The sequence below is a fragment of the Dasypus novemcinctus genome, chromosome 7 (assembly GCF_030445035.2).
Source record: "Dasypus novemcinctus isolate mDasNov1 chromosome 7, mDasNov1.1.hap2, whole genome shotgun sequence".
NCBI lineage: Eukaryota > Metazoa > Chordata > Mammalia > Cingulata > Dasypodidae > Dasypus > Dasypus novemcinctus.
Window position 1 is genome coordinate 24,593,401 of NC_080679.1, and position 20,874 is coordinate 24,614,274.

Genomic DNA, 20,874 nt, shown 5'->3' on the forward strand with positions numbered 1-20,874 from the left:
CCGCGGCTCGATCTTCCCGCCCGGCCCGGTCCTCGGTTGCGCGGAGGTCTGCAGCCCCGGGTGCGGTCAGATTTCGCGCCCCGAGCACGTGACCCGGCAGGCTCCGCCTCTCTGTTTTGCCCCCTCGCGTGCCACCTGTTCCTTCCAGCCTTCGGAGACGCTCGACCAATGGGGACCCTGGATCGGGGCTGGGGGCGGGCGCCGCGGGGGTGGCGGCGCGAGCCGGCCGCGGAGCACTCCTGCGCGCCTGCCCTTGGCAGGAGGGTCCCCGGGCGCGAGCGAGGGGCGGGCGGACAGAGGCGCAGACGTGCCCTGCGTGCGTGCGTGCGTGCGTGCGTGAGAGGCGGGGGCGGCGCGCGAGCGGGGCCGGAGGCGGTGTGACCAGTGCACGTGTGTCCCTGCCCGCGGCTTCCGCGGCACCAGCGTCCTGGCGCCCGGCGACTCCATGGCCCGAGACACCCCGGCCTCCGCGCCCCGCCCCGAGCCGCCGGTCTCGCTCTCCCGCCCCGCAGCCTCCGCAGCCCTCGCAGCCCCGGCCGGCGGCCACGCATTGCCATGGTGACTGTGGGCAGCTACTGCGAGGCCGAAGGGCCCGTGGGCCCGGCATGGAAGCAGGATGGCCTGAGCCCCTGCTTCTTCTTCACGCTGGTGCCCTCGGTGCTGACGGCCCTGGGGGCTCTGGCCTTGGTGCTGGCTCTGCCCTGCAAGCGTCGGGAGCGGCCTGCCGGCGCCGACGCGCTGACTTGGGGGACCGGTCCCCACGCCGTTTTCTACAGGCTGCAGCTGCTTCTGACCATACTCCAGGTGGCGTTGCCCCTGGCCGGCCTGGCTGGCCGAGTGGGCGCTGCCCCGGGCGCCCCGCTGCCAGGTTACCTACTGCTGGCCTCCATACTGGGGACTTTGGCCAGCACTTGTGGCCTGTGGCTACTCGGGGTGGAACGAAGTCAGGCCCGGCAGAGGCTGGCAGTGGGCATCTGGATCAAGCCCAGGCACAGTTGGGGTCTCCTGCTCTTCTGGACTGTGGCGTTTGCAGCAGAGAACTTGGCCTTGGTGTCTTGGAACAGCCCTCAGTGGTGGTGGGCGAGGGCGGACTTGGGCCAGCAGGTGAGGGACCTCGTGGGGAGACAAAAAGACCTTGGTGGCAGGGATTGAGAAGAGGGACTCCACTAGTTCTACTGGCTCCTCTAAGAAAAGGAGGAAGGGAGGGGCTGGCGCCGCTGGGAACTGATAGCCAGCTGGTGGGGTGTGTCTGTGCTGAGTCACTGTGGGTTGTTGTGGTTTTTTTTTTTTAAAGCCTATTAAGGCTGGGTCCCTGGGAAGGACCTGGACTCGTGCCTTATGTCAGTCCCCAGCCCAGCAATGAATAAGAATACTGTGGAATTTTTGCTCTGGCTGAGAGCCTCCTCCCGTGTTTCATTCTAGGTTCAATTTAGCCTGTGGGTGCTGCGGTATGTGATCTCCGGGGGCCTGTTTATCCTGGGGCTCTGGGCCCCTGGACTTCATCCTCATGCCTACACATTGGAGATCAATGGAGAGGACCCAGACATAGAGAGCCACCAAGTATTCCTCAGTTCCTCAGCTTGTCCTCACTGCATTCCCTGTCATGCACTGCCTTTACACATGTCCCTGTGACCTACTGGCCTTTCTGACCCCAGCAGGGATCACCTGTGGGTCTAAGAGACTTGGGAACCCTAATCCCATACATTTTCCCCTAGAAGGTTTCTGGCTAGTGCACTTTGCTTTCTGAGCTCCCCTCCCCTCCCTGTCTCCCCATCCCAGGATCCAGCGGCAGAGAGGGCACCACAGAGGCTGCCACGGTCAACCTGGCGAGACCTGGGCAGGAAGCTCCGCCTCCTGAGTGGCTATCTGTGGCCTCGGGGAAGTCCAGCCCTGCAGCTGGTTGTTCTCATCTGCCTGGGGCTCATGGGGCTGGACCGGGGACTGAACGTGTTGGTCCCCATCTTCTATAGGGACATTGGTGAGGGGAAGTCCTGGGAAAGGGTGCCAGCTCAGCATTGCCTGTGGGGTGGGGTGATCCTGACCTCAGTTCAGAGTTGGGAGCTGGGTGGCCAGGAGGAGGTGCTGGCTGCTGCCTGGGACAGTTTGGCCTGCAGAAAGGTCTTGGTGCCCTGAGAGGGCTCCGCCTCATTTTCTCCATAGTGAACTTGCTGACCGAGAAGGCACCCTGGAGCACTGTGGCCTGGACTACTGTCACCTATGTCTTCCTCAAGTTCCTCCAGGGGGGTGGCACTGGCAGTACAGGTATGCCGCACTCTGGATGCCAGCCCCTCCCCGACCTCTGGATAGCTCCTTGGCACAGGCATTCTCTCTCCTTGGGCCTCTGCTAAGCTTTTCTCCCCCAGGCCCTTGGTTCTCTCAGCCCTTGCTCAGCCGGGTACTGGGCTGCCTGCACCCCACCCACGCCCTCCTGAGACCTCCCCTGCGTCCCCCCAGGCTTCGTGAGCAACATGCGCACCTTCCTGTGGATCCGGGTGCAGCAGTTCACATCGCGGCAGGTGGAGCTGCGCCTCTTCTCCCACCTGCATGAGCTCTCGCTACGCTGGCACCTGGGGCGGCGAACAGGGGAGGTGCTGCGGGTCGTGGACCGGGGCACATCCAGCGTCACGGGGCTGCTCAGGTGCCAGGCCTAGGGGAAGCGAGTGGGGGCTGGAGGAGGAGCAGAGGGGGGGGGGGCGGGAGGAGCCGGACAGACCCAGCTCAAGGAGCTATTCCATCCTTTTAAAAAAGTATAGCGTTAGTATAGAAATGTTCTCGTCGTAACTCAAATAACTCAGAGAACAAATCTCTTTTGAATTTCATTTACTTCTCCGACAGTTTCCACTCTCCTTAGTATATTGAGTTCTGCTTTTTGGCATTTTTACACGTATATGTACAGATCCACAGAGTCGATGTGGTATTTTGGGGGGTTCTCCTAAAACAAATGGCGTCATGACATGGATGTCCTTCTCAAAATTGTTTTATTCACTTTATAAAACATTACGGGGACATTTTCTTTCACGCTGAGTGTGAAGGTCTCCTTCATTTGGTAATGAAGCATGGAGTGTGGACATGCTGTGGTTTGTCTAGCCAGCCCCATCTGGGGGGCACTTAGACCGATTCCATTCTGTCCCTGCTGAAAACAACATGAGCTGAAGCTCCGAGAGGTAGAGTTGCTGGGTTTAAGCCCCCCAACCCGTCTTTGTCACCTGACTTGCCCCCAGCTACCTGGTGTTCAACATCATCCCCACGCTGGCCGACATCGGCATCGGCATCGTCTACTTCAGCATGTTCTTCAACGCCTGGTTTGGCCTCATTGTGTTCCTGTGCATGAGCCTGTACCTCAGTGAGTGCTGCTCGGCACAACCGTTCCCCGGGTCTGTCCCAGGACTCTCTTGTCAGGTGACCCAGCTCTGGGAGGCCAGCGATGAGGGGACTTGAATAGGCCTCTGCTGCTGCTCAGCGTGGCGGGTGGGCCTGCCCCCTCCCTGCCATGTGAGCTTTAGCCCAGCGCGGATGGAGGGCTATAGCTGGGCATCCTGGTCACACTCGATGCCCCTGCGCACGGGGGTCAAGGACAAGCCTCACTTGTGTAACGAGACGCAGCTCGCCTTCATTTGTTGGCACCTGAGATCTTGTGCAGACCACAAAGATGTCTCAGACACAACTCCTTCCCTCAGGGAGTGAGAGCTGTTCCCTGCCCCTCTCGGATCGGGGTCCCTGGGCTCCAGCACAGGTGTAGTGTGTACGGGGCAGGCAGCAGACATAGGCGCCTGGTCTGTGCTGCTGGGGACGACGTCTCCATCTCTTCTCCCTCACCCCTTGCCCCCTTCACCTCCAGCCTTGACCATCGTGGTCACGGAGTGGAGAACCAAGTTCCGCCGGGCTATGAACACACAGGAGAATACCACCCGGGCAAGAGCGGTGGACTCTCTGCTGAACTTCGAGACGGTAACGAGGCCCTGGTGCCAGTGGTGTGAGGCGCACGGCGTGGAGGGGTATGGTGGGACCGCCAGGGCTGGCAGTGTCTTCTGCTCCCCGGAGCTGGGAGCCGTGGAGTGTGATGGTTAAAATCAGACAGGAGGGACTGGCACCTGGAGGGAAAGATCCAGGTGTCAGTGCCATGCCCAGACAGAACGATGGCAGTTTGTGTTCATCAGGTGAAGTATTATGGCGCGGAGGGCTATGAAGTGGAGCGCTACCGAGAGGCCATCATCAAGTATCAGGTGAGGAGGCCAGCCGGGGCCTGCTGAGAAGAGTGAAACTCCAGCTGGGAGGCCCAAGGTCCTGGGGCCCAGGTGAGGGTTTGGGGCTGATGCGCCCTGTGCATGACGCTGCTGCCACCCTCACTGTGACCTCAGGGTTTGGAGTGGAAGTCCAACGCTTCGCTGGTTCTACTGAATCAGACCCAGAACCTGGTGATTGGACTCGGGCTCCTCGCTGGCTCCCTGCTCTGTGCCTACTTTGTCACTGAGCAGAAGCTACAGGTGAGGGAGAATCATGGACACAAGGGTGGGACTGTGCTGGGGGCAGGGCAGGGTGGCAAGCGATGCTGTCCCCTCCCCCGGATCTCCACAGGTCGGGGACTTTGTGCTCTTTGGTACTTACATCATCCAGCTGTACATGCCCCTCAACTGGTTCGGCACCTACTACAGGTAACCCAGTCCCCGGCCCTCCGCTGGCCAGGGTGCATGGCTAATGCCCACAGCTCCTCAGAGGAGCCCCAGCCACACCCTTCTCCTCGCAGGATGATCCAGACCAACTTCATCGACATGGAGAACATGTTTGACCTGCTGAAGGAGGAGACAGAGGTGAGTGAAGAGAGAGAAGCAGGATTTAGGAGGCAGGGATCCTTCGTGGTGTTTCTGGAGAATTCCAGGCCCATACTGGTGGCACATGTTGGTGACACTCTTCCAGGTGAAGGACCTTCCTGGCGCAGGGCCCCTTCGCTTTCAGAGGGGTCAGATTGAGTTTGAGAACGTGCACTTCAGCTACACCAACGGGTGAGGCCCTCCTCTTTTGCCCTCTTTTCTCCCCATTGTCCATTCGTGCACTGTCTCTCTGCCCCTTGTCCTGCTCCAAATCCCTCGTGTCAGCCTGTCCCTACCTGGGAAGCAAACCTGGCAGGGGTGGGGCAAGGCCTATTGCTGCTCTGGCGACAGAAGGAGCAGTGGGGAGCGCCACAAGCCTGCTGACCACACCCACTTCTTTCCAGACGGGAGACCCTGCAGGACGTGTCCTTCACTGTGATGCCTGGACAGACGCTGGCCCTGGTGAGGGGAGCAGCCACTGGGACCAGAGCAGTCGCGCGGCCCTCATTCCAGTGCCTGTGGCCCTCATTCCAGTGCCTCATTCCAGTGCCTGTAGCATTAATTAGGATTAATGCTAATGCTGTAGCATTAGAGAGAGCCCTGTGATTATGGGCCGTAGGAATGAATGTGGCAGCCTCCAAGGACATTTGTGGCCTCTTTGACAGGGAGATTTAAAAGCCAATGGGCCTGTGGATTTATTTTTCTGTTTCCAACGCAACAGGTGGGCCCATCTGGGGCAGGGAAAAGCACAATTTTGCGCCTGCTGTTTCGCTTCTATGATGTCAGCTCTGGCTGCATCCGAATAGATGGACAGGACATTTCACAGGTAAGGGAGGTTGGGGGGGAGACTGTCATTTAGGAGAGTCTGGGGGTTGAGGGGAAGAGTGGCCAGTGAGAGTAGGAGGAAATGTCATCCTTTCCCAAAGCTGGGTAGGAACTGCAAGCTTTCTAGCCCCACACGACCTACAGCACCCAAGTAGTGTGTGTGGTGCCACACGAATTCAAAGGTTTTCCACAGTGAGCCTGTGATGCAGGTGGAGAAAGGTACCTCCTTTTTACAGGTGGGGAAACGAACTCCAGGAGCCAGGTGGTATGCTCACACAGCTTGGCTTTGGGGTGGGGCTGGCGGGGGTCCCACACGCTTCCTGCCAACCCACCCTACCTGCCAGGCCTGGGGGCATCTCACAGGGCAGGGCATATGGTCTTCTGGTCCCAGGTGACCCAGATCTCTCTTCGGTCTCACATTGGAGTCGTGCCCCAGGACACCGTCCTCTTCAACGATACCATCGGCAACAACATCCGCTACGGCCGCGTCACTGCTGGCAATGATGAGGTGCAGGCCGCCGCGCAGGCCGCGGGCATCCATGATGCCATCCTGGCTTTCCCTGACGGTGAGGCTCCTGTGCAGGGAGAGTCCCCTCCCAGCCCCTGACCTCCATTCCATCCCTTCCTTGCTCCTCTGGCCACAGAAATGACATTTATTGCGTGTGACTTGAGGCAGGTGGGCCATATCCACAGGGTATGAGACACAGGTGGGCGAGCGGGGACTGAAACTGAGCGGTGGTGAGAAGCAGCGCGTTGCCATCGCACGTACCATCCTCAAGGCCCCGGACATCATTCTGCTGGATGAGGTGAGGGCCCGGCAGCTGGCCCCCTTCCTCCCCTGCTTGGCCCCCCAGCCATTCCTGCTGGGCACCATCTCCCATTATGATAGAAGTCATGTCTCCGTTCATAGAAACACCTGTGTTTGTCAGGGTTCTCTAGGGAAACAGAACTGACAGAAGATATCTGTAAATAGTGTGAGATTTTATAAAATTGTCTCATGCAACTGTGGGAATGTAAAAGCCCAAAATCCAGAGGGCAGGCTGCAAGCCAGGGACTCGGGTGAAGGTCCTTCTTGAATTCTCTAGGAGAAGCTGACTGTCTAAAATAGAGGTGGGGAGTCTCTCCTGGAATGCTGAAATCACTTCTCCTTGTAAGGCCTTGCACTGCCTGGATGAGACATCACTCATCACTAATGGCAAGCTCCCCCGCTGATTGTAGATGTAATCAGCTGTCTATGCAGTCAACTCACTGGTGATTAAAGTCCATGAAGTGCCCTTGTATTACAGTTAGCCCAGCGCTTGCTTGACCAAACAACTGGGCAGTGTTACCTGGCTGAGGTGACTTGTTAGCTTAACCATCACACCACCTTACTGCTCCCAAGCCCAAACGAGGCATTTTGTTTTTTTTTCCTGAGGCCACAACTACCAGCCTTGCATCCTTCTTCCATTGGGGGTTTTGGGGACCGTGCAGTTTTACTCAGACCCTCTCTGTAGGCAACATCAGCGCTGGATACGCCTAATGAGAGAGCCATCCAGGCAGCTTTGGCCAAAATCTGTGCCAACCGTACCACCATCGTGGTGGCCCACAGGTATGGGCCAGGGGCCTCGGGCAGCAGGCAGGGTGGGTCCACTTCTGGTGGTCAGTGGGTGACTGGCCTCTGGCTTCTCAGGCTCTCAACTGTGGTCCACGCTGACCAGATCCTTGTCATCAAGGATGGCTGCATTATGGAAAGAGGACGGTAAGGGACACAGTAGGATGGATGGGACAGGGCCTCCGAATCAGGGGCTCCAGGTCATCAAGTTTTGGATGGGCTCTCCCTCGCCCATCTCCTTTGTCCTCTCTGTGGGTTGGTGGGAAGGACCCTTGTTTGGGGCTTATATTTGCCTCCCTGCCCAGGCACGAGGCGCTGTTGTCCCGAGGTGGAGTGTATGCTGACATGTGGCAGCTGCAGCAGCAGGGACAGGAAGAAGTCTCTGGAGACACCAAGCCCTAGACCATGGCCCAGTGACAAAAGTTGTGGCCACTTCCCTGCCAAAGGATAACTCCAAGGAGATGGGTCCCTTTCCCTGGCATATTTAATCCTGGTGTGGGGTATGGTGCTAGCTATTGTGAGGGAAAGGGGCCTTTCAGGAAAAACACTTTGGGGGGAAATAAAAGTGTGGACTGTGCCGTGATCACTGTGTCTTTGTGGGAGTGGGCCTCTACCCCCAGGTCAGGTGAGCATTCTTGACAGGACAAATATTTTTGGTTGTAAGGGGAAAGAAACAAAGACTTGGATGCCTTATTGGATGCTGAGATCCTTTTATTCTTTCCAGCCCCTCTCCCCCGCCCACCATTCATGGGGGCAGCCCCAGTGTAAGGGGGATGACATGTGTCAAGGGGGCCAAGGGGGACCTGGCCAGCATCCACCGAGGCCCCACAGGGAACAGTCCTAGCCACTCCCCCCTTATGCCACTGGAGAGGCGAGCGAGGCCTTCTGTGAGTTCTGCCCTGCGCGCTCTGGCTCCTGATGCTCCCTGGAGGCCGCCTCCACATCACTTCAGCCTGTCTCTCCACTCCAGGCTGCTCCGGGCCTCCTCTCCCTGTGGACCCTAGAGGTGTGAGGGCCACAGTCCTCTTCAGCTGAGCCGCCCTCCCCAAGCCCAGGTCCCTAGCACAGGCTGCAGGTGGACGGCTTCAAGCTGCGGCTCTGGGCCTGGAGCGAGGAGAAGGGAAGAGGGAACAGAGGGTGCAACATCAAGGAGATGAGGGGACTGCCCTTCACAGGAGCTCAGCACGGGCTGGAGGCACGCTGGAAACAAAAGGGGAGCCGCCGTTCCCTGATTTCTCCACCACTTGGAAGACCCCTCCACCTCGGACTCACCCAAGCAGCAGGACCCACCTCCCACCCACATACCTGCTGCCGTCGGTATTCCGCCTCACTGGCAGACAGCGCTTGGGCTAGAGCTAAGTCTTCTTCCTCCTGTGAACTGGGAGGGAGGAGCAGCTTAGGTTGGACGACAGAGCAGAAACACGAACCCCACTGTTGGGCACCCCTGAGCTGAGCACTTCTGGTTGTCACCCCTATCTTCATAGCTACTATACAAGGGAGGTATTAGTGGTGTCCCCATTTTAGAGAGGAAATTAAGGCCCTGATAGGTTAGATAATTTGTCAAAGGTCATATAGTTAATAGGCTTCAATTTGAGCCCAGGGTCCTAACTCCCTCCCTTGGGTCCCACCTACACCCTCCAGAGAGCACCTGCCCACGTTCCACCCCCCCCCTTTCACCAGCAAGTAGTACCTAGGGGCCTGGGCCTCAGTCTCTGCCAGGGACAGCTCCAGGGCTCGCTGCAGAGCCTCGTCCTCACTCTGCAAGGGAAGAAAGACGGCCAGTTGGATGCCTCAGTGCCTTTGACTTGGTTCTCGGTGTGGGTGTGCCTCTGTCCATCCAGCCTTTCCCCAACTCACCAAGCCATTCTGCAAAGCAATCACTGGAGGGGTCGTCTGGGATGGAGACTGGGTTGTGGCTCTATGGCAGATATTCAAGAGGCTGAGTCAGAAATGTGAAGGGAAAACGGGGAGAGAGGAAACAAGGGCACGCCTACCTGCTGGGAGAGGCAGGAGCTGAGGTCTGACTTGGGCTGCGGACAGCGCTTTTTGGGGAAGCCAGACCTTGTGCTCTGGAGATGGCAGCAAGTCTGTAGGAAAGAGACAGTCAGTTTGTGTGCTGCCCTAGGCCTGACCTGGACACCCAGGAAGTCAGCAGGGGAGAGCCTCCACACAATCTGTGGGAGGACCCTGGGCTCTCTGTTGGAACTGGCAAATCTGGGCTCAAAAAGGAATCTGAATGACTGCCCTAGGTAAAGGGGCAGGGTCGTGGCTCCCCAGCTTGAAATAAGGGCTGAATCAGTTCCAGCAGGGTTGGATTGCCCCAAAGGCAAGGAGAGGGCCTGCTCTCAGTTACCCTGCCCGGCTGGTAGGGCGCTCCGCCCCAGAGCAATCATGGTCCAGTGGGTGACGGTGCTTGATGCAGAAGTTTCGGCCACAGCGTTCACAGGTCAGTTTCATCATTTCTCGCTGCCGGCAGCCAGAGCGCTCGCACTTATTGGTGAAGATCTGAGGTAGAGCGAGCCAAGTTGGTCTCTGCTGGGATCTGACCCCGTTTCCCTAACCCCATCCAAGTAGCTCGCCGCTCAGGGTTCCAGGTATCCAGAGTCTTGTTTGGTCGTTCTAACGCTTACCTTGCGTTTCTGCTGCGCTGGATCCGAACGACAGTCTCTGTCGATGTGCTCGCCCACAGCGCGGTCAGGGGGCTCTCCTCTGGCCACAGGCACAGGCGCGTTACAGAGCGGGCAGACAGGGACCTGGACATCCTTTGGGCGAGACGCCGGCGGGGGTGAGCCTGGGGCTGGCTGCCAGCCCAATCCACACCTCTGGTCCCCAAAGCACCTCCCAGCTCCTAGATATGTGCCCCATAGATGCACGAGAAAACACACTATTCCACAGCCCCAGAGAGACAAATCAGGAGAGCAAACGGGAGGCAGAGGGATGCCGAGGGTGTACACACATCCTCCCCCCTCCGCCTCCCCCCGCCAGCGCCGCCCCTCACTTTTTGGTAAGCAGATCCACAGTGATGCTGGGCGTAGGCCACATGGTCGGCGCAGAAGATGCCGGAGCAGGCGTCGCACTTGAGAGGCAGAAAATCTGCAGGGAGGGGGGCAAGGTAACCCCGGCGTCCGACCCCTCACTCGAGCCTTTCAGTCAGGAACCCTTTCCTTGAAGCCAAGTCCCATGACGACCAACCGCGTCCCTTCCCGGGGCCACTGCCCCCGTGGCCACGCCCCCGGGCACCACCCCCAGCCTCGAGCCCCGCCCCCGCGCCCACCCTCCGTCCCACCTGCGGCTCCCAGACCCCCGCGCTCGGCGCCGCCCCCCGCGCGCTCCGCCCCTCACCCAAGCGCTGACAGCTGGGCTCGGAACAGTGAGCCCCGAGGTCCGGAAACTCCATGGCCGGGAGGGCGGGCGGGCGTCTGCTCGGAGTGGAAGCGGGTCCGCAGCGTCGCTCGGGCTCCCGCTCCGGGTCCCAACTGCGACCCCTCACGCTGGGGGCCTCCCGGCCCCGCCCCTCCCTCCCCGCCCTGCCCGGGACACCGGAGACTTCCGCGCTTCCCGGCCCCGGCTCCCACTCCTCCCCCGGCGCGCGGGGCGCGTGGCGTCATCACGTAGGGCGGCGCGCCCGCGTAGGCGCCTGGCTCGGGGGAGGCGGGGAGCCGGCGCCCGTCGGGAGGCAAGCGGGTTGCCGCGGCCCTGGGCGCACGCTTAGCGCCCAGAGGGGTCCCTCAGGCCTCAGGTGTGGGCGAAGGGGCCGGCGACGCGAAGACCGATGATACCTTGGGGAAGGAGGTCTGGAATGATTTGGGGTCTTTCACAGTTCCGTCTTTGGCGCGCTTCTCCCTCTAAACCGCCCTCCAGGTCATTTCGTTCACGGCCTTGGCTGCACTTAGTCTCAGGAGATGACGACTCCCATCTCTCTGCAGCAGTAATTTCTCCAGGTTTCAGCTTTGATGCCCCTCCTGTAACACTTCCTTGGCGTTCCCCGCTCCGAGCTAGGCCCACCAGCTCTGTGATCTCTGCTTCGGTGTCTAGTTTCTAGTCTTACTTTATCGGGAAGTCAGGGACTGTCTCCCATGTTCTGTGCTGGGTCCCAACCCAGCATAGAGTACCCAAGACTGTGTGGTTCTCAGACTTAGGTGTGCTTCCCAATCACCTACAGATATAAATGCAGATTCCTGGGTGCTGGAGCTTCTGATCCAGTAGGAAGTACCTGTAATTCTGACAGATAGTCCATGGACCATACTTTGAAAAACACCAGCCTACAATGTTCTAAGTGTTTATTAAATGTTTTTTTGAATGAAGCATGAGCCTTGGATTGATACCCTGCTTTATTTTAAGCAGCCCTAGATTAAGACCTTCCAGCTTCAGCAGCACATCTCATGCCCTTTTGGCCTGTGATGTATGGGGTTCATTGGCTGGGGGACAAGCAAACAGGTGAAATTGGCTTGGAGTTGAACAGTGTCCTCCAAAATGGAGAGAGAATCCAGGCCACAAGTGGACTGAGGAGCTAGTCTCTCCTCTCTCTTACTCTTCCCCTCTCCTTCTATCCTTTGGCTGTTTCCCCCCTGTATCTGCTTATGTCCTCACAGCTGTAAGAGCAGTGAAAACTAAAACTTGTCTTCCCTGGTTCTTCAAACAGAAGGCCTGATCTCAGCTCTGACTATACCTGATTGCCTTGACTTGGGTCATCTGCCAAGCCCTGAATTATGGCTCTGTAGCCAGGGTATGTGATGGGCCAAGTCTGAGTCTCCTGACTGGAGGAAGGGAGTCACCAACACCTAAAGTGAAAATCACCATGCTGGTTTGGAAAATCCCCCCAGGAAACCCAAAAGAATCCATTCAATTAATTCCTTTACTTATTCCACAATATTGAGTGTCTCACCATGTGCCTGTCACTATGTGACACCTGCAATGACTGGGAAGTACAGGGCAATATGGCAGTACATTTCAGGGCACCTAATCTCATTCTGGATATCAACAAGTGTTTTTTAAGCTGAAACCTGAAGGGTGGGTAGAAGTTGGTGAAGTCTGAGGGAGAAAGGAAGGCGTTGGAAGGGGATGGTATTCTAGGCAGAGGAAATAGGTATAAAGGCCTGGAGACAAGAAGGAACATGGTCCTTCAAGTGAGCTGTAAAAAAGTTCAAGGCCTATGGATCTTAGGGTGTGAGAAGCAACCTGGCTGGAGATGAAGCTGAGAGCCAGCAGGGGCCAAATCAGCTCTGATAGTGGAGGCCACATTAGTATTAATATTAATATTAGGCTGGGGGAAGCGGACTTGGCCCAACGGATTGGGCGTCCGTCTACCACATGGGAGGTCTGTGGTTCAAACCCCAGGCCTCCTTGACCCGTGTGGAGCTGGCCCATGCGCAGTGCTGATGCGTTTAAGGAGTGCCCTGCCATGCAGGGGTGTCCCCAGCGTAGGGGAGCCCCACGCGCAAGGAGTGCGCCCCATAAGGAGAGCCGCCCATCATGAAATAAAGTGCAGTCTGCCCAAGAATGGCGCCGCACACACAGAGCTGACACAACAAGATGACAAAATATAAAGTTTCCCGGTGCGGCTGAGAAGGATAGAAGTGGTCACAAAAGAACACACAGCTAATGAACACACAGAGCAGACAACTTGGGGGCGGGGAAGGGGAGAGAAATAAATTTTTTAAAAGTCTTAAAAAAAAAATTAGGCCGGGTTTGGTTCCTGGTGCCTCCTTTAAAAAAAAAAGAAAATAAGCACACAACGAACAGACACAGAGAGCAGACATCGAGTGCAAAACAATGGAGGGGGGTGGAATAAATAAGTCTTTAAAAAACAAAAAGTGAACAGAATCTAAGACAAAAAGTATTAATATTAGGAATTAAAACCTAAATATAAGAAATTATAAATGGGTTTAATCAGGGGAGTGACATGATAAGATTTTCATTTTTGGAAATCATTCTGGCTTCAAAGCAAAGAATAGATTAGAAGAGGTGCAGATTAGAGGAGGGAAGATGGGTTAAGAGGCTGTTGCTATAATCCAGGCAAGAGATGATGATGGCCTGACCCAAGGAGGGGGCAATGTGAGAGCTCACTAGAGAGGTTAGAAATGAGCTAGATGTTCTAAAATAAGTAATTTTCCAATGTATTACTGAATGAGTAAAATGGAAAAAAAAATTCTATTCCCAGAGCAATCATAAAATACTTAGATCAATTCTTTAAAGAAAAATTCTGGCTTTATGTTTCAACCCCTGCCAAAGCAGATTGGTCCAGGAGTGGTCATCTGGTCCCTACTGGATGTCTTAGTTTGTGTTCTCTCAAAAGTATAGCCTGAGACAGAGATTTGAGTATAGGTGATTCATGTAGGAGGTAATTCTAGGGAGCCAGAGTAAGAGCGGGAAGGAGGGAGACAGAGAAAGAAGGAAAGCCAATAGAGTGTGTTATTGCACTGGATACCACATGGTAATTGGGGCACGATTCCACTGGGAACCCTTGGAGGAACCATATAGAATGCACTTAAAAGTTGTCCCTCTAAGAAAGATTCTGACTCCTGTCTTCCATAAGATGAGGATTGCCACTGGGATTGATAACCCCTCGACCCCCACCTCGGAAGTCTGCCTGCACCCATATGCAAGTTGATTGAACTATGGAACCTTTGGGAAGATCCCTGAAGCAGAAATACTGAGGCTGGAATTTGAGGTGGGAAGCCATCAAAGCTAATAGAAACTGTTCACACAGCTGTAGCTGATGTCAAAGATGGGCCAGAGCGTACTAGGAGCATCTGCCACATTTGGTCAATCGGATTTGCTCCTAGGAATTTGGAATTGAGACGAAGAGAATCAGTGTTGACAGTAAGGTTTGGACTATAACATATAAGCTATGGGATGGTCATCTGTTAGAGGGACAGGAAAAAGAGATTACTATCTGTGATACCCTGCCTCACTGATGGACTACAGGGAACTCCGTAAAAGAGGTTGATCTTGGAGCTCCCACCCATGGGCTTAAATCATATCATTCTGACTCATTTGTATCCTTCCAAGGTCTACAACCCCCAATAAAACTGTGACTAACTGCAATTACTGCTTCATTGGTTTGACTTTTACTGTTTTTCTTAAGCTGGCTACGAGTTAGCTCATTAGATTCAGTATTTTGCTAAGGTCTTGTCAGAATCTCTGACAACCTGTTCAGGCTAATAATGTGCAGAAGACAACTGTTCCAGGTGTGCCCCTAGGAGCCCTCTCCCGCGGGTATTCTGCTTTGGGTCTAGATCCTTTAGAAAGCACATTTATTGAAGACTGTACTATTTGCAAATTCTAGCACTCCATCATCTGTGAGATGCAGCATCAGTTCTATTAGATTGAAGCATATGAAATTGCTAATATTTGTCCATTTCTGACTTACAAAAAAACAACACATTTCATATGGCTTAATCTAATCTAGGCAGCACATGATACTGGCAAGAATTTTTTTCTCTGGCCTTCCATCTAATCCTCATCCTGCTGGGTTTTGGAGCCGACACATGAAGGCAAATATTTACTCTCTGGGAGTGTTGTTTAAAGTCCACTATGATGTGCTGATGTGCTGAAAGTCTATGTACTTTAGAGCTTCAAACTTCTACCATTTTTTTTTTTTTACTATAATAAATTATAAGGAGATGATGTATAAGAGGATGTAGGCTAAGCTATTGCCATAAGGACTCAAAATAACAGCAGCATAAATAAGAAAGAAGTTTAATATCTTGTTGTGTAATAATCCAGAGCTGGTTTGACAGCATATCATAGCAGGGACTTGAGCACATCCTACTTTTTTGTTCTTCTAGCCCTAAGGTATTGCCTTTGTCCCCATGGTTCCAGATCAGTCCATGTTTCAGGCAGCAGAATGGGGAAGAGAAAAAGAAGGTCATTACCCCAGCACCATACCCCTGCTCTTTAAGGGTATGATGCTAATTCACATACATCACTTCTGTGTACATTACATTGGCCAGCACTTAGTCATATGGCCATGGCTAGCTGGGAAATGTAGTGTTTACTGGATCGTCATGTGCCCTCACAAAATCTCAATTATTTTGTCATTGAAGGAGAAAAGATATCAGGAAGGTAACCAGTGGTCTCTGCCCCAAGAGAAATAAATGGTGGCTTTTATTGTATTTGGACTATCTTGAGCTTGAAGTGATAAAGCAGATGGTGGGTCAATTTTAATCATACAACAATCAAGATGTATTTTAACTCTTGGAGTTTGGGGATGAGAACAACAGGGTTAAGTCAATTGAGACCCAGCTCTGTTGATTGTCTACTCAATAGCCATTCCTTAGTTTCCTCTTTGGGGACAAAACGCTCATTTTAATTTCATGTGGCCCTGAAGGCCACATGTGGACTCTTGTTTATGTAAGAATAACAACTGTTGTTAGCAAGGTTTTTCTGTATTTGGCAACTCAGAGCCCTCTTTCTGAAAGTTGTGTCTTGCATGGGTCCCCTAGGATGAACTCTTCAATGGCCTAAGTCAATGTTTTTCAAACTTTCTAAAGTGGTACTACACTCTAACCCAATAAGCACATGCACACACAAATGCAAACATACACACAGGCACAAAACTGATACTTGGCTTTATTATGTTGGATACATTCTGATATTCTATTCCTATTCTATTCTAATTTCAGTTTTTAAAAATGCTGGTCACAATACACCGAACTGACTTCCCATTCCACCATTCCATTAATGGGTTACAACCTGCAGTTTGAAAACTGCTCTAAGTTAATTAAACTGCTCTAATTTCCCCGTGATTGGTCTAAGGCAGGGGTTCTTAACAAGGGGTCTGTGAGCTTAAAATGAAATTCGAAAAACATTATTCTTGTGGAGAAGTGTTGGTGTGGGTGTGATATCTTTATTAAATAATATACAATATAGTGTGGAGTTAGTAAGGGGTCCTTGGTTTTCACCTAACAAAGGGACTTGGGGAACAAAAAAGGTTAAGAACCCCTGATTTAAGGCCTGCAATACAATTTGCATGTGAAAGAAAATGTAAATGTATCCCAAACTTTAAAAAGTGCAAAATGATAATTGCTCTATTTTTTTAATATGCTAGACTTTTTCTAGTAAGTCGATTGTACTCTTGAGAAAATAACTTTGTTTCATATAGCAGTATAATTTGACTAATAATCTACTACTGATGTACACACGGAGTATACAGCTCTGAAATGTTTGCCTGCAGAAACTGATAAGTTGTTGCTTTTGTATAACCTTGAAGAGATAATCAAAGATATTATGATATTTTGTCCTGAAGAATGTTAGTAAGTTTTATATCTAACTTGGTAATTCTTTTCTTTTATTGATGTATAAATTCCTGAAAAAAGAGAACCAACATTCTTTCTTCCCTACAGGTTTTGTCATTAATGATTTAAACAAAACTTTGATATGTGCATGCTACCTACTTGGATGAGAATTTTATTTATGCTCTGGACATTACCTGTGACATCTAGCACTTGGGCAGCTACTTTGTGTCCATGAGTGGAACCAGACAGAGACTGACAAGCCAACATATTGAAGATGAGAGAGAAGAAAGATGGAAAACATCCAGGATCATTGATGAAATAACCAGCCCTGAAAGCCACATGTGGACTCTTGTTTATGTAAGAATAACAACTCTTGTTAGCAAGGTTTTCCTGTATTTTGCAACTCAGAGCCCTCTTTCTGAAATATCTGTTGTAGCAGCTCACTTAAACAAAGTTTCATCCAGTTGAAACTTTTTTGCTGGTTTATTGTCTACATATGGTGGTGGTTGTGTTGGAAGCATTGGAAAGATTGGTAAGTGCCCCAGTCAGCCTTGGAGACCTCTTCACAACTCTGGGAAGATTTCTGATATGTGATATATTTTTTTTGCATTAATGCTGGGTTTCCTTCGTTTTAATTTTAAATTACTTCTGGGACCTTATAAATGTTTTTTGTTTGTTTTAACATATAGCTGTTAGGTTTTAAATAATTCTTTTTTATGCCAAACTAATACTTTGTCTCAGTAATTTTATTTATTTATTTTCTCTCTACATTCATCAGTGGCCTTAAAATTGTAAGTTTCTAGTTTTGGGAACCTTGTAAGGAGCAGACTAAACAAAGATAAACACTGGCTTTCTCTCCGCTCCCACTCTGCAAATGCTCAGATAACCAAAGGCTGGGGGGTTAATAACTAGGAAATCTGTGGCACTATCTGTTGAGCAGGAGCAGAATGTTTTAACTGCCATGACAGACTTACAGCCACATGCCTCAGCGACCACAGGAGAGGTGAAGCCCTCATACTATTTCCTTTCTCAGGCAAAACATTTCCTGACTGATGAGTTATAGTCCAGACTAAGCTATTCATACTGATTAAACAGCCCAGAAGCTTTCTCGCTGGGTGAGACTGTCTTCCCAGAACTTAAAAAGAGTGACGAACAAACCAAAGTCACAACTCCCCAGCACATGGTTTGAAGGTAGGGAATAAAGAAAAACATTGAGAGCAATCCCATAATATTTTCCACCTTGAACAAATTGTTTCAGGAGAACAATTGAGCATAGCTTAATCTCTTTTATTGTTGAACAACAAAGGATACCCAGACCTGTTAAGCGGCTTTGTGCTGTAGCTGTGGGAAATAGCAGAAATCAGCTCCTGTACACATTAGCGGGTGCAATAATGGCCAATCCAGCAGGTTTAAAGCAGACGGGATCAATGTGAGGCTAGCAGTTTAGTATCTCAGTCCCAATTCTATTCAAATATTAGTTTAATGGCATCTATCTCAGTGGTGTCCCTCCTTCTCAATTGACACTTAAAAAAACACCTCAGGGAGCCGGTGTGGCTCAGGGGTTGAGTACCTGCTTCTCATGTCCTGGGTTCAATCCCTGGTACCTCCAAAATAAATAAGTAAATAAACTGCAGCTTATATATATATATATATATATATATATATATATATATATATGTATATATACACACACACACACACATATACATACATATATATATATATATAAAAGAAAGTGCATACAGAAAGGGAAAGAAAACATCTGTTATGTACTGTGTCCTGTCCTTACATGAGTTAGCTTATTTAATTTCCTGTGGAAATCTTTTGAAGTAGATATTATTTATCCACGTTTTTTTTCAATGTTACAGGAACCTGGCAAATTTTTTTTTAAAAGATTTATTTATTTATTTCTCTCCTCCCTTTCCCCCCAGTTGTCTGCTCTCTGTGTCCATTCACTTTATGTTCTTCTGTGTCTGCTTGCATTGTCATCAGGCGGTACTGGGGATCTGTGTCTCTTTTTTTTTATGTCATCTTGCTGTGTGAGCTCTGTGTGTGTGTGTCACCACTCCTGGGCAGGCTGCAATTTCACGCAGGGCGGCTCTCCTTGCACAGGGGCTACTCCTTGCGCAGGGGCACCCTTACATGGGGGCATTCCTGCGTGGGCAGGCGCTCCTTGCACACAGCAGCACTGTGCGTGGGCCAGCTCACCACACGAGTCAGGAGGCCCTAGGTATTGAACTCTTGGACCTCCTGTATGGTAGGCAGACACTCTGTCTGTTGAGCCACATCCACTTCCCTATCCACATTTTGAAGATAAGAAAACTGAGGTTGAGAGAGGTTAAGTTACATGCTTATGAGGACAGGATCTGAACCCAGGTTTTTGCATTGCCTTAAGTCGCACACTTTTTTCATTATATTAATACAGCCAATGCTGCCTCCCAAACACCTCTTCTATAAGCACTTTAACAACTGAAAAGAGAAATCCTAAGTGATGATTTTGTGAAAAATCCCATATCATTTGGTAGTTTATTAGTAACTAAACACCCCATCAATGCCAGGTATTTAAATATGTAAGTGAGGAAACCAGGACAGGGAAGTTCTTTGATCTTCAGATTCCAGGAAATTAGAAGGCTGGCACTGCCTGGCTCTCTCAGTATGTGATATACAATCTCCATGACAATGCTCAGCCATTTGACCTCAGGTGTCCTAGCTCCTGTGAGCTAAACTCCTAGTTCAGGCAGATAGTTCAAATTCATATAACTTTACAGATCACACAGTGATTTTAATATAGATTCAATTCAATCCACTGACTATTGACCAAGCCTTGACAGACCCTAACTAGACCCTGGAGATAGGAAAGATGAATACCTTATGTTCTCTATTCTCAGATTAGTCAATGTGTAGTAGTAAAGTCATAGAAAAGATCCAATTCAAAGTGAGAAGTACTCTAAAACAGGGTCAACCAACAGTAAGAAATACGTCTTCCATGTCATCCAAATATATATAAATATAAAATAAATGCTGTTTGAATTTCACTAAATTGATTTCATGATCCAAATGGATCTCCACCCCATGGTAGATTGAACTATGTACCCCCGAGACAAACATGTTCTTAACCTTGATCCCGTTCCCGTGGTTGTAAGCCCATTGTAAATAGCACCTTTTGGAAAATATTGTTTTTAGTTAAGTTGTGGCCAACTGAATGAGGATAGGTTTTAATCCTATTACTGGAGGCCTTATGAAGAGAAAGCCACGGGGAGGAGGGAAGCAGGAAGTGAGAAGGAACTCCAAAGAGAAAGGGAGGACATTGCCACATGATGGAAAAGCCAGGGGAGCTGAGGGTTGCCAGTCAACCAGTAGACTACCGACCCCAAGAGGAAGCAATTGTTTTAGCGTGAAACCATGAGACAATAAATTCCCATTGTTTGAGACAACCCGTTCTGTGGTATTTGTCATAGCATCTTGGAAATTAAGACAACCCCAGTTTTGAAAACTATGCTCTAATAGATGTACAAAGGGATATGGAACACAGAAAAGGGAGCCAGTAATGCTCCAGAGCAGAGGTCTTAACCTTTTTTTTTGTTGTTCTGCACACCCCAGGGATTGAACCCCAGTCCTCCCATTTGATAGGTGGAAGCCCTATCACTTGAGCCACATCCAATTCCCTATGTTTAACTTTTTAAGAAACTGCCAAACTGTTCCTAAAGCAGCAGAAAATTTTACATTCCAACCAGCAGTGTTTGAGGATTCCAGTTCTCTGCTTTTCTGCCAACACCTATTATTGTCAATAATTTTTGTTACAGCCATCCTAGTGGATGTGAAGTGGTATCTCATTGTAGTTTTTTTTTTCTAAGATTTATTTTATTTATTTCTCTCCCCACCCCCAGTTGTCTGCTCTTTGTGTACATTCATTGTGTGTTCTTCTATGTCCACTTGCATTCTTGGCGGCACTGGGAATCTATGACTCTTTTTGTTGTATCATCTTGCTGTGTCAGCTCTCCGTGTATGTGGCTCCACCCCTGGGTGGGCTGCACTGTTTTTGCACAGGGGTGGCTTTCCTTGCAAGGGACATTCCCTGCGCATGGCCCAGCTCACCACATGGGCCAGGAGGTCCTGGGTTCAAACCCTGGACCTCCTATATGGTGGGTGGATGCTCTATCAGTTGAACCACATCCACTTCCCTCATTGTAGTTTTGATTCACATTTCCCTAATGATCGTTGATGTTTATCATCTTTTCAATATCTATTCAAATTTTTTACCCATTTCTAAATTGAATTATTTGTCTTTTAATTGTTGAATTGCAAGAGTAATTTACATGTTCTGGATACTAGCTCATTATCACATATATGATTTGGAAATATGTTCTCCCATTCTGTATGCTGTCTTTTTCCTTTCTTGATAGTGATCTTT

The 20,874-nt window shown here is 51.0% G+C and overlaps 2 protein-coding genes across 8 annotated transcripts; one reads left to right on the top strand and one right to left on the bottom strand.

Moving 5' to 3' along the window:
- The first annotated feature begins 202 nt into the window (after nucleotides 1-202).
- On the top strand, nucleotides 203-7,807 carry ABCB6 (ATP binding cassette subfamily B member 6 (LAN blood group)). 5 transcript variants are annotated; one of them, XM_058300093.2, is made up of 19 exons: nucleotides 203-1,104; nucleotides 1,423-1,560; nucleotides 1,780-1,978; nucleotides 2,161-2,262; nucleotides 2,455-2,638; nucleotides 3,222-3,343; nucleotides 3,839-3,948; nucleotides 4,158-4,223; nucleotides 4,359-4,484; nucleotides 4,576-4,652; nucleotides 4,745-4,808; nucleotides 4,915-5,000; nucleotides 5,213-5,270; nucleotides 5,530-5,634; nucleotides 6,025-6,199; nucleotides 6,327-6,439; nucleotides 7,127-7,221; nucleotides 7,303-7,371; nucleotides 7,530-7,807. In XM_058300093.2, the coding sequence occupies exons 1-19, from the start codon at nucleotides 556-558 to the stop codon at nucleotides 7,624-7,626; spliced, it is 2,535 nt and encodes an 844-aa protein (XP_058156076.1). In that variant the 5' UTR covers nucleotides 203-555; the 3' UTR covers nucleotides 7,627-7,807. The 5 variants fall into 5 exon arrangements, 2 of the variants coding, with proteins under 2 accessions (XP_058156076.1, XP_071072216.1); XR_011649198.1 differs by having other exon boundaries at nucleotides 250-1,104; nucleotides 5,870-6,199; nucleotides 6,306-6,439; XR_011649197.1 differs by having other exon boundaries at nucleotides 250-1,104; nucleotides 5,870-6,199.
- Nucleotides 7,808-7,912: 105 nt separating this feature from the next.
- ZFAND2B (zinc finger AN1-type containing 2B) lies at nucleotides 7,913-10,811 on the bottom strand. Of its 3 annotated transcripts, none has more exons than XM_004467742.5 (9): nucleotides 10,567-10,811; nucleotides 10,223-10,317; nucleotides 9,855-9,986; nucleotides 9,578-9,729; nucleotides 9,219-9,311; nucleotides 9,082-9,142; nucleotides 8,915-8,982; nucleotides 8,530-8,602; nucleotides 7,913-8,224 (listed from the first exon to the last, which is right to left on the bottom strand). In XM_004467742.5, exons 1-9 carry the CDS (start codon nucleotides 10,619-10,621, stop codon nucleotides 8,168-8,170), a joined length of 786 nt encoding a protein of 261 aa, XP_004467799.1. In that variant the 5' UTR covers nucleotides 10,622-10,811; the 3' UTR covers nucleotides 7,913-8,167. The 3 variants fall into 3 exon arrangements, with proteins under 3 accessions (XP_004467799.1, XP_004467800.1, XP_023447269.1); XM_004467743.5 differs by having other exon boundaries at nucleotides 7,913-8,328; nucleotides 10,567-10,809; XM_023591501.3 differs by lacking the exon at nucleotides 7,913-8,224 and adding an exon at nucleotides 8,301-8,424.
- Nucleotides 10,812-20,874: the final 10,063 nt, after the last annotated feature.